Source organism: Brienomyrus brachyistius, chromosome 25 (genome assembly GCF_023856365.1).
Source record: "Brienomyrus brachyistius isolate T26 chromosome 25, BBRACH_0.4, whole genome shotgun sequence".
Lineage (NCBI taxonomy): Eukaryota > Metazoa > Chordata > Actinopteri > Osteoglossiformes > Mormyridae > Brienomyrus > Brienomyrus brachyistius.
In genome coordinates this window covers 1,166,344-1,178,409 of record NC_064557.1, presented here as the reverse complement: position 1 = coordinate 1,178,409, position 12,066 = coordinate 1,166,344, and the positions used below count along the sequence as shown (strand labels likewise).

At 40.3% G+C, this 12,066-nt stretch overlaps 2 protein-coding genes across 2 annotated transcripts; one reads left to right on the top strand and one right to left on the bottom strand.

The window, feature by feature from the left end:
* Window positions 1-4,253: 4,253 nt before the first annotated feature.
* LOC125720620 (dihydropteridine reductase-like) lies at window positions 4,254-8,966 on the bottom strand. The gene is made up of 7 exons (XM_048996268.1): window positions 8,757-8,966; window positions 8,377-8,469; window positions 8,066-8,162; window positions 7,719-7,859; window positions 6,431-6,539; window positions 5,334-5,417; window positions 4,254-4,701 (listed from the first exon to the last, which is right to left on the bottom strand). The coding sequence occupies exons 1-7, from the start codon at window positions 8,847-8,849 to the stop codon at window positions 4,596-4,598; spliced, it is 723 nt and encodes a 240-aa protein (XP_048852225.1). The 5' UTR covers window positions 8,850-8,966; the 3' UTR covers window positions 4,254-4,595.
* A 915-nt stretch (window positions 8,967-9,881) lies between these two features.
* clrn2 (clarin 2) lies at window positions 9,882-11,654 on the top strand. Its single transcript, XM_048996269.1, has 3 exons — window positions 9,882-10,350; window positions 10,645-10,824; window positions 10,993-11,654. Exons 1-3 carry the CDS (start codon window positions 10,098-10,100, stop codon window positions 11,259-11,261), a joined length of 702 nt encoding a protein of 233 aa, XP_048852226.1. The 5' UTR covers window positions 9,882-10,097; the 3' UTR covers window positions 11,262-11,654.
* Window positions 11,655-12,066: the final 412 nt, after the last annotated feature.

Genomic DNA, 12,066 nt, shown 5'->3' with positions numbered 1-12,066 from the left:
CACTATATAGAAATTGTAAGATAATTTTTGTGTGATAAAAGGCAGAATCACTGGATGCGAGCAAAGAAAAAGGCAAGTAGAGTAGCAGAGATTAATAAAAGGTGTTAATAAAAGAGAAGCCATGTAACAGCCACCAGTGAGGTCATTGTTGGGAAGCTCACGTTCCAGACATGATTCAGTGGCCAGAAACATGTGGCGCTATAGGTGAGCTTCACTGCTGGTGCTCCCCGTCTGAGACAACGTGAAATCGGCTTGCTAAGTTGGCACCCCTCAAACGATGGCGCCCTCGACCATATCTTCCCAGACTTTTTTAGCTCACGATCGTTAAAATAACCTTTCGCCGACCAGGGATGCCTCCATATATTTATCGTGGTCGGTTGCGGTTGTGCTTTTGGTACTTGTGGGAGGTTTACTTACACAAAAATGATCTGAGGGCATAATGAAAAATGAATGGCTCAGAGAGATAACCAATCAGATTGTAGAGGAGGTGTGTTCAAGCAACTAGAAGAGGGAGGAGCAAGACATCTGATTGGTTGGCCCCACCTCTTCTAGTTGTTTGGACCTACCTCCTCTACAGTCTGGTTGGTTTTTTCTTTGCACCAATCATCTTTTTATTGCGCCCTCAGAACTTTTTTTGCGTACGTAAAACTCCCATTAGTGGTTGACGTTAAAATTGAATTTTTTTCACATTTTTAAACATTTTCTGAAGATTATCTTGCAACCTCCAACCAGTGTTTTGCAAGCCCCTCTTCGGGAATCCTTGCCCTAGGCGATCACCTAATAGGCTGAGCTCTACCTTTGGCTAGCGGTATGTTCAGCACAGGCAGCTGAAGCTGGTCCCCCTCCGAAATGGGTCTCCAGGGCTGAGAGCTGCTCCTTAGAACCAGGCTGTGGACCATACACCCACCATACAGCAATGCTGGCTCTGAGATGCCGTTGGCATAAACCTGCCGCATGGATGCTGTATGAGTTCCTCTCAATGGATTTCACATAGCAACCAGTTTTTTTTTTTTTTGGACTTAACCCTTAACATGAATAATATGCAATAATGAGACTTTAATATTATCGCAATGATGAGCCATTTCGTTTGAGATGAACATCGGTCCATCAACAGTAAATCTATAAATAAGTAAATCTAATTACTGTAGCCTACCTATTAGACCAGCAATACGGGCAAATTAAGCTCTACACATGACATGATATATTCGTTTTGTATATTGAACTGTAAATATCCTATAATATCCTTTAAAAGTAGACATGAATAACCACAATAGTACAATTCTACACTGTGCCCTCAGCTTTATGAACCTGAATATCTGAAAATGGGTGAATGGCTTTATATTTATAATAGATTAGATTAACCCTTAAAAATATGCTCTCCAGCTGGATTCTGGTGTGGATGTTATTTAATTATTCATTACAAATTGTTCCATCTAAAAGTTTAATCAGTGTCAAAAAAAAAAAAAATCTAATTTCATTAGCAAGTTCGTCCCCCCCCCCTCCCCAATTAATGACATGAAATGTTTTTGTTATATTTTTAGCTTCTCTTCTGTGCAACTATAAAATCAAGTAGGGTATGAAAGCAGCTATGGATGTCAGAAAATATATGTGAGGATTTTTTTTTCTGAAAAACTGTGCTGCTTGATAAACACCAATCTGCAGTATTGGTTTCAACCCTACAGGGGTACTTAACAACTGAGGCTTGATGTAATTCAGTATCTGCACACCATGTAAAACGAGGGATAATACATATTTGAATTAATTGTAATGCCTAGAGAAGTTTGCCTGTCTTAAAGAAACTGATGTTTGCTTCGTTTTCCACATTACGGGAGGGTCTACGGCTCACAATATATTAAATGCTGTCAGGTTTTATTTCACTAGAAGTACAATTCTAAAAAAAAAACTGTTGGGTTAGAGTTTGGAATATCGTTTTGTCTGAAGCTATAATCAAGGGCAATTTAATGTACATAAGCAGCTCCATGAGCTTATCTAAGTGACAGAACATTAAATTCTTTAACTAGGACAGAAATTCTAAGATAATATACATGATAAGAAATGACTATTTCTACCACGGTTTAATGTGTGTAAATGAATGCAGAAAGAGAACACTATGGAAAAGTTCACTTAAAAATATCTCGTACATTAGTTAAAGAATGTTCCGAATGACCGAGATTCCCAAACGTTTTCCACAGCTGTTTGGTACTGAATGGAGATGACAGACCTGACCCTTGCTCTTCAGAAACGTTGGAGTGGAGTATTCAGACCCCACAAACTGACCAAGTCTCACGTGTCATCGCTGAAGGAAAATGAAACCTAAACTGAGAAGAAAAATTATTTATGTTTTAAAATCAGCCAAAAAAAAAGACACTTTTTCCTTTTGTGACGTAAAAAGAAACTTTTATAATGAAGGCAGTCGTTAAATTCTTCGGTAACACTTTACTTGATGGGGCACCAATACTACTGAAGTACAAATCGTGAACAAATATAGTTGCTATTTCAGACAAATGATTAATGATGAACAAACATGACATCGATATTTCACTTGTGTTGTTCATTACTTGTCCTTTCGGTAGTTCCCGTATTAGTTCCTTCTGTAATTCACAAAGGTTTACAAACTTAACAGATATAGTAACAAATACAGTAACTGCTCAGCATGAAAGATGCATCATGATTCATTAATGACGAACAAATGTGAAAGCAGCGTTTCATTCATTTCATTCATGACTTGTTCCTTCAGTAGTTCCTTCAGTAGCTCACGAGGCTTAACATAATTAACGGACATTGTAACTGCGTGAGATAAAACATACGTATGTCATGATTCATAAGTGATTAATTAACATGAGATCAGTATGTAAGTTTGTGGTTAATTAATGCATAAGTAATAGCATAATACTGTATTATTTGTGTCCTGTTACGTAAAGTGTCACAATTTTTTTATACTTCAGTTGGCTTATCTCAGAGAAGCTCTGAAACCTGTACAAAGGTTACAAAGGGGTTGCAGTGAAATTGTTCTTGGACAGTCATTCTGGGAATGGCAGTGGATGTCGTTACCTATAGCAACACCTGAGGGCGTAGCCTTTCCCCTTAGGCCCCTCCTTCTCCTTGCACGACACCAGATTTCCATCTCCAGTTTTGAATATTGAGATCATGTGATGTGACTACATTCACTGCATGTGGAGGGGCATGCCAGCACTCAAGGGTCCTTGTAGGCACTGCTAACAACCCCTGCCTGCAGCCCGTATCTGAATTTTACCTAGGCTTGTGTCAGTCAGCATCTTTGTTAATGCTCAGACCTGCAACAGCCAGCACCTTCATTCATGTAGTACTTCATCAATGCAGCACCTGCCGAATCCATTTCACATCCTTAAATTTATACAAGAACGATCTGCACAGTCAAACAATTGAATCTCACCACAAATTATATACTGAATTATTGATAGAAGGTGAGCTACAACCTAAAGATAAATACCTGCTAATTTTTTTTTAATTATTATTATTTTTTGGCAGTTCCTGGACAAGAAACTGCGAAAAAAAAAACAAATATGAACTAGGTAACTGTTTTGAATTGTAGCGATTTAATGGTAAAAACCTAATTGTAAAGAGTAGCGCTTATTTGTGAAGATAATATGTGTGATGTGGTATTTGATTTATGGCATTAAACTACTGTACAAATGATGAAACGCACCTTTTAAAGAAACCGGCACATTTATGAAGTAAGTTCACAGGAAACAGCCACGCCCTTAATTCAAGAAATGAATGTAACCCGCTACATTTTTTTATATCATTTCCATAGTGTGAGGAAATGCCCTGGTTGCACTACACAGTGAAGAGAGGCATGTTAAAATACATCGTATGATCATTTTGGCGTTTAGAGATACCACAGGATGTTAACACCGTGCTAAAGGGGAGACGTATTGCACTGCAGTTTTTGAATATGAAGACTTCAGTGGTTTATGGCGTTGTGCAAATCACAAAATCATGATAACTGAATCTGTCAGCAACATCCATTTTTTTTAACAATCCATATATTTTTCTAACAAAGGCAGTAAGACGGAATTTGTGCTTTACTCAAGTGCGCCCCCTTGTGATAAATGTGGCTACACCGCAACAGTTAAAATCTGAATTTGAGTATACCAATTTTTTCCACCCCCAAGGCATACAAGTTGCGCAAAGGTCACTGGCCTACGGTCACATTTCAAATAAACCGCACTCAAACTACGGATGAGAAACCATTATCAGCCTTAATCAGACAATTTCTTTGCTTTTCTTTTTATTGGCAAAGTTGTAGAACGTTCGGCGTGAAGCGTAATGGAGACAAAGACGCTTCCCCGGAGAGAATAAGGGGCACCCGGACTTTAAAAACAACACGATCTTCTAACGACACATGATAGCTGACACCTACAGAAGAACGTACAACAGACATGAACCACAAACCAGGTTCAGAGGTGTTAAGGCCACTCCGTAAGAAAGTATCCACTGTAACACTGGACAGGATTATTTTTTCTGTGTTTTTGTGCGACATCAAGAAAGGAGGACAAAGTAAACAAGCTGCACACGCGCGGTGCTCCCCTCCGCTCTGTGACTCCCTCCCTTCTTCACTTCTGCACCAGGGTGGCCTCGGTCTTCCCGCCGGTTGTCGCCAGCTGCACCAGGCTCCCGGAGCCAGGACGGTCCACCCCCACGGTCCAGTCGAAGAACATTCTGGAAGAGATGAGACGAGGCTGATCCTGACAGGCATGTCCACAGCACCAGCTGCCTCCACGGTGCTGTTCTTCCCCCATAATTAATCCTCCACAGCTAATTCTCCCCAACATCCCCCCAGAAGCATTAAAAACCTAATTAAAATCGCCAAATAATCCTCTGTTTCAGCCAGGCAGTGAGCGAGCACTGACCACTGACGGTACATGTCTTTCCCGCACATTATGAAGATGAGCTATGCATATCTCTACATAGAACAACTACTGAACACCAGCATTGGCTTATATCTACTCATCCTGAGTAGAAATTATTTTTTTTTATTAAAGAGAAAAAGAAATGAATTCATAACTGAATAAAGCCTAAAGCTGCTGCCTCCGTCTTCAGCCATTACGCATTAAAAACATTGTCCACAAATTAGAAAATGAGACAGTATCGACTCTGGACTATTTAAAGATAGGCTTATGCAGATACTTTGCCTCTAAATTAAAATGAACCCCCTCCCTCCCCAAGAGAATACCTACAACAATGTACCCACATTCTAAACCCCACCTCTGTTGCCACTCAAAAGTCCAAAGTACACAGGGCGAAAACAGGTCACATCTTATCTTCTGCGCATGTGTCAGGCCCTCACTCACTCAGCCACAAAGTCCAGCGGCGTCCATGAGCTGAAATCTGCATCGGGCATCGATTTTCTGTTCATCGGCGTATCCAAGGTAACGCTGTCAAAGGCACATGCAGCAGTTACCAGAAGGAACGACACGCCCTGAGGTGTTTCATGCCGTTGAGTTCAATAGAACCATTTCTGATTAAAGATACCTGTTAATAAATAATCACGCTTCGGCCTGTGAAGTTTAAAATGAATATCTGTGTAACGTGTTCATCTGTGCGTCTTGAGTGCTATTCACAGGCAAAAACATTAATCATCAGGAATTTTATTAAAGTGCGATGTGAGGGCAGCACGGAAAATGATTGGTTCAGAGAGATAGCCAATCAGATTGCAGAGGAGGGTCCAAGCAACTAGAGGAGGCAAGACCAAGACATCTGATTGGTTGGTTCTGCTCCTCTAGTTGTTTGGACTCACATCCTCTACAATCTGATTGGTTATCTCTCTGAACCAGTCATTTTTCTTTATGCCCTCAAAACATTTTTGTGCAAGTCAAACTCCCACGAGAACAAGAATGTTAAGAGTAATTTACATCTAGAGAATATGTTTGTCTTGATTTAGTAATAAAGAGGGAAAATATATATAAAATATCCCTTTATAGGGGAATCTAAATTTATATGCACTCAGTTTTGTTTCACATTAAAGTCCAAGAGTAAGAGGCAAAGGTCGATAATTCAGAATCTGAGGACGATTCCCATTCATTTCACTTCAGCCCTTGTCTGACTAAATCTCGCTAAATCGCTCCTAAAATGTTAAACAGATGTGCTAGGCACATGTGAGAGCCAAGAGAGAAGAGGACTAAAGAATGCGTTTGAAACGCGATCTTCAAACTTTCAGAAATTATTGTAAAATTATAGCAAGTACTTTGAAGTGACAGTAGATGTATAAAAACGTCCATTAAAAAAAACCCATTAAAAAAAACACACTGACCACAAAGGAAGACGACTGGATTTTTTTTTTTTTTTAAGATGACTATAATACTCAAGGCCACATATAAATCAAAAAATAACAGTTGACCGGCGGGAGAGGGAGCCGATGGGAACGTGCCCACGACTTCCCAGTACTCACGGCAGGATGGCCACCGCCGCAGAACCGGAGGGCAGTCCGCTGCTTTCCCCAGCCAGACTGAGGCAGAGCTGGTGAACTGCGGCTTTGGCCATGCCATAGCCAACCATGCCTGCAGGGGGAGCACAAGAGCTGAGAAGCGGGCCACAAGAGGCAACCAAATAAACAAACACGGAGGTCAACCCCTAAGCCAAAGCTTTGCAAAAGGATCGATTATGACCGGGCAGAACCTTGACAGGCAGGACATTAACTAATAACCTGAGCTGAGCAAGGTCGCTATTGTGAACGGTGAAGGTAGATACCCTGAATGTCTGAAAATGATTTACATCTCAACCATAACACAAAAAAGGCTGAAGTGTATATATACAAGCAGACAGCAGATGTGTGGCACTGTGTCTGATTTTCAACAGGAGGGAAACAGCCGCGACAACACCGAGCGCTTAAGCTCCGCCCCTCACAGGCACGGCAACCTGGAATCAATTACCAGCATGCTCAGTTTATTACAGTTTACCCTCTGGGTAACATATTTTTAATTACCTAACAATGCAGACAAAGAACTACCCTAATCCAACTGACCAATGAGATTGAGGGGCGAGGCGCTCATCTCTATAGAAAGCTATAAAACATTCCACCCTTCTGTTTTTAATATGAGGCTGCAGATATGGGATTCATGTATATTTGTAACCTATACTTGATATAAATTTATATACTTACATGAGAATTAGGACAAAAAGTGATAAACACCATGACAAGCTTTTAAAGAAACGTATACAGTATTACAAAGCAGATGTAAAAGTTTTACCTGTGGAAATGTCAACTGAAATTCAATTGTTACAATATGAAGGAAAACTGTGTGTAAGAGGAGGATTTTGGAGTGGAATAAGCACCACACTTTATATATTTTAATCCACCTATGAATCTCAAATGTTTTGTAAACAGTGAGCTCTGTTTAATAAAATACTCATTCCACAGTTTTGCATGCAAATATAGCTATTTATTTATACACATTTATGACAATTGCTGGTATAAAATTACGAGATGCAGATACTGAAAGCAAGTAATTTAGATTCACCCTGTTAAATTGCTAGGAAAACGTCAAGGTCCTTCCTACCCTGTGTCTGTTTGCACAAGCTCATTTGTTCAGCCTGTTTAGTCACAGTGAGGATGTCAGTAACCTTCAACCTCACAAACCAAATGGCCTAGATTTTAAAAATCCTGCCTCACTTGTAACTGTAAACGCACACGTGTAATTGAGTTTTATTACCGGTAAATATGAATACAATTATCTTACCGGGAGTTCCCTCGAGACAGGCCTTAGCGCCTGACAAGGTTAAAAGGCCGCCTTCCTTCAGGTGTTTGGTGGCCAGATGACTGGAGATGGTTGATGTCCAGACACTCTGCTTCCACATCAGGTCGCTGTTTTTGTACAGCGCTTGAGAAAACAGGTCAGGAAACAGAATAAGTGATGAGTCACATCAGCCTGAAGATCTGGCCACCGAAAGTCAATAATAAAGCAGATTTGCAGAAGGTGCCTCTGAAGTACATTCTCAGCTCTGCTGTGGATCTACAGCATCAGGCCTTGTCTAGGGCTACAAGCACTGGTTAGATGTTCCAGTTCTCCTGAGCAGGGCAACGTACCTTTGGCCTTAGCGCTCCCTCCTGCCCACCCTCCTGCCACGCAGAGAATGGCGTCCACCTTATTCCCTCCCAGCAACTGAGACACATCAGCTGTTACCTGTTGCAGGGGAATATAATATGATATGACGCACATGGAGATATAAAGCAAAGCAATTCCTTATGTTTTAGTTATTAGCGCACACGCTCCTTAAGTCAATTCGACGGTAAGAAATTAAATATTATTTTACGATCGTCAGTTGCTGATTTGGATTTTATGCTAAAAAGCAAGACAGTTAACTATCAAGCTTGGATACGTAACAAGGTTGCCCAACCTGCTCAGCTTGCTCAGGGAAAGAGTCCGTCAGCTTGACAAGCACGTTGGCGTTTGCCTCTTCGTTAGCGGCCACATCCACGCAGGCTACCCACTTAAAAAATAGGAGATTGATGCAAATTAACACACCATGCACACTGTGCAACTTAAATACACTAAACGGGTCTGTCACCATGTGTCACCATTAGATTTCTGTCGATTCTAAAGTACAACTAATCAGGCACTTCAGCAGTATTGTTTGATTTGATGCAATATATTAAATGAAATAGGATGCAATATATTAAATGAAAGAAAGTAAAATTACTACATAAAAATGAAAAATTGCAACATGAGTAAAAAAAATGACAAGCGAAAGGATTTTTTCATTCTGCTGTGACTCACCCAGCTTTTAGATTTAAAATACTGCACGCACGCAGAGCCCAGAGCCCCTCTTCCTCCGTAGACGATGACTCGATGGGCTTCAGCAGCTGCCATTCCCACCTAGACCCTCTTCATTCACAGACAACACGATTAAATGAGTAGCACCCGTCTCACCCACCAGAAGGATCTGGCCGTGGTCCGGCTCACGCATGCGTGCTGGACTCGCGCACTCACCCACCAGAACGACCTGCCCGTAGCTCCGGTGCACGCATGCGTCCTGGACCCGCGTGTGCACAACGTCATCCTGCGATCTTGGGGCATTCATATTTGTAGTTTGTTGAGTATGAGTTTATTTAAGAACTGTACTTTTCTTAGTTGTCTTGTCTGCTTATTAATACATGTTGTTTTATCCGCATATCATCTTAAATTAATAGTTAAAATGTGGTAAAATGGCACTGTTTATAAAACGCCTATACAGAAAGGTAATTATGAATGAAGATTAACGGAGAATAATATTTTGAACAAAATAGTATGAATATACAAGTAAATATAAAGTTGTAAAAGCAAAATATAATACGTAAAATGCATTCTATTGTAAGAGGCTTTTTGTATAAAATTCTTTGTCCATATAACCCAAAGTACCTTCCTTTAAATGATGTGTTCTCGATGTTTTGTTTTCTGAAACCAAAATTAACATATATTGAGTTTTTTTTTTCTTAGAGATATTCTTACTATTTGTTGTGAGCTGATTTCCGATGCGATTCTGCAGCAGCAGTTTATTGCCTGTCCCCAGACGCAATTTGCTCTGCGCGTCATTAATCCCTATCTTGCGACCTGCGCGTGCTCTCCGCAGCCTTGTGCTTTGTGGTCCGGAAGAATTGCTCTCCACGGTGGTGAATGACCTTTGCAAAGCATGAATGTCATGCTGCAACGTGTGTCACAGGTCATCCTCATAACTGGCGACTCTGTAAAACATATCTGTAAATTCAGGGAATTGGATGAGATTGGTTTTAGTGTCGTTCTCAATGTCAGTCCCCAGCGTATTTAGCCCAGCTGATTAAAAATGGGAGGAGGAGCTCTTAGACTATTGGATGGAATACAGGGGTTAGAATTTCCCCCTGCCACAAGATCCTTCTACTGATAGACTCCATCTCTAGGTCTCACAATGGCATATACACGGTTTTAGCTGCTTTTAAAAATTATTTTTAACCTTGTTAATTTAGACAACAGCACTGCAATGATCTTAAGAAAACACTGAAAACAGGATCTTTAGGACAACGGTGCAGGGATGCCAAACACTGGCAGCACACTGCATCATATTACACCCAAGCAACATGTGGTCAGGTTTTCATAAACAATGAAATGCCTGGGATCTGGAAGAAGATCACGTTTTCCTTCGCCTCTCTGCTCAACATTGCCTCAGTTGTTCTGACTGTTGTGGCGCTTTCTACTGAGAAGTGGGTAATTGGGAAAATCCTATGCCAAACTGGTGCTGATCTGGTTAATGCGTCAGATCCTGAGCTGGAGAAGTTTATCGGTGACATATATTTTGGGCTGTTTCAAGGGGGCAAAATATGGAAATGTGGTCTGGGAAGCAGACGGTCCAAAATCTACAGTAAGTTATTTGTTGTAATTTTGTGCAATGTGTACCACTATTATCTACTCATTTTAATTTGCTATTGTTATGTAGATTGACAGTTTCGATTGTGGTGACTGCTAACTGAAAAGACATTCTAAAGAATAATTATTCTTGAAATGGAAAGAATTTGGGGATCATTACAACATCTATAACATATAATAATACTTGCTATTATTTGCATAATAATACAGTCACAAATCTAGCAACATGCTGACCGTATCGATAACCATTACACTAAAGTATGTGTGACATTGCGCGTTTTTATTTCAGTATTCCCGAGGCTTGTGAAGAAGTTGAATGGTGGCCTTCACGTGATTATCATCTTATTCCTTTTTGTTGCCATTGGTTTTTCATTTGTAAGTTTAGCATTCTGCATTTACAATGCACGAAAAATCCCATATCAATCTATTAAAGGGCCTCCCGGACTATACTTGTGGAATTTTATTGCAGGTATGTGGACCAAAAATAAATGTTTGTTTTCCCAGTCCAAATCTTATGTCGAAACGTCAAACCACTGCAGATACGCCCTCATGCAATACAGAAGGGAAACGGTCGTGTATTAACCCCTTTAAATGGCTAATCACAGAATGGATTTATAGCTGTTTCTGCTCTTACCAGGCGCCTTTGGAATGTTCGGCATCGTCTGCTTCATTGCAGCTGTGAAGCAGCACTGTCTCACAGAGAGAGTGGCGAACTTCCGGGAGGACATCTTTCGATTCGTTGTTCTGGAGGAAGAATACGACTTCTCATTCTGGCTGTGTGTGGCCAGCACTGCAACTCACGGGACAAATTTTATCGTTGTAGCCATGAGTAAAATCCATTTTCCAAAAATACACACTAAGAAGCCGGATGAACCAAGCGTCACAGCTGAAGACTTCTTATACTGAGATTGGATACAAGTACTGATAATAAGACTGGACTAGGAAAGGCTAACACACGCCTGTGGAAATCAGCAGTATTCTGATTTTATTAGATATGTTTCTGTGTATTCGTTACAGGCTAGAAGAGCCCCGCCCTTAGATATGAAAAAAATAAAGATACACTGATTTGTTAAACTTTCATTACAAGAAAATATCAGAAATACTTAAAACAAATGTAACTGACTGGTATTCATTATTGTATAGCTTGTAGTAACAAATTATTTAGCTACAAAAGCTGAAAGTATTGGTTTTGATGAAGACATATCAGGTCTGTCTTTAATGCACTGACATTCGCTTCGTGTTGGAATTCTACTTACTAATGTCCGAACTCTTGGCTTCTCTTTATTGTGTCTTAATAAACTAAACGATAGCCACTTGTCTGTCTTTTCCCAGATCATTTTGCGAGAGGTTTAATGTCCTGTCTGCTCCTCGCTTCAATCTTCTGTTGTTTTGTATCACAACTGATAAGTCAGAATTTTTGATAAATATTTCTTTTTTATGTTTAATGGCTAGAAAGGCACAGCTAATAGTTGAACAGTTGAAGAAGGGTTCTCTCATCGCCAAATAACCAGAAAGTTAAATGTTCCTAAGCATGGAGTGACCTACTGTGCACACAAAGAAAGGTTGACAGGAAGCAACAGTGACCAGAAATGGTCTGGGGCAAGGAAAGTGACATCAAAGGTTGAAGATCAACACTTGTCATGTGCAAAAGAAATTGGAAGATGACCTCAGAGGCCTGTGTTTAATGTGAACAGAGGGAAACCAGTATCTT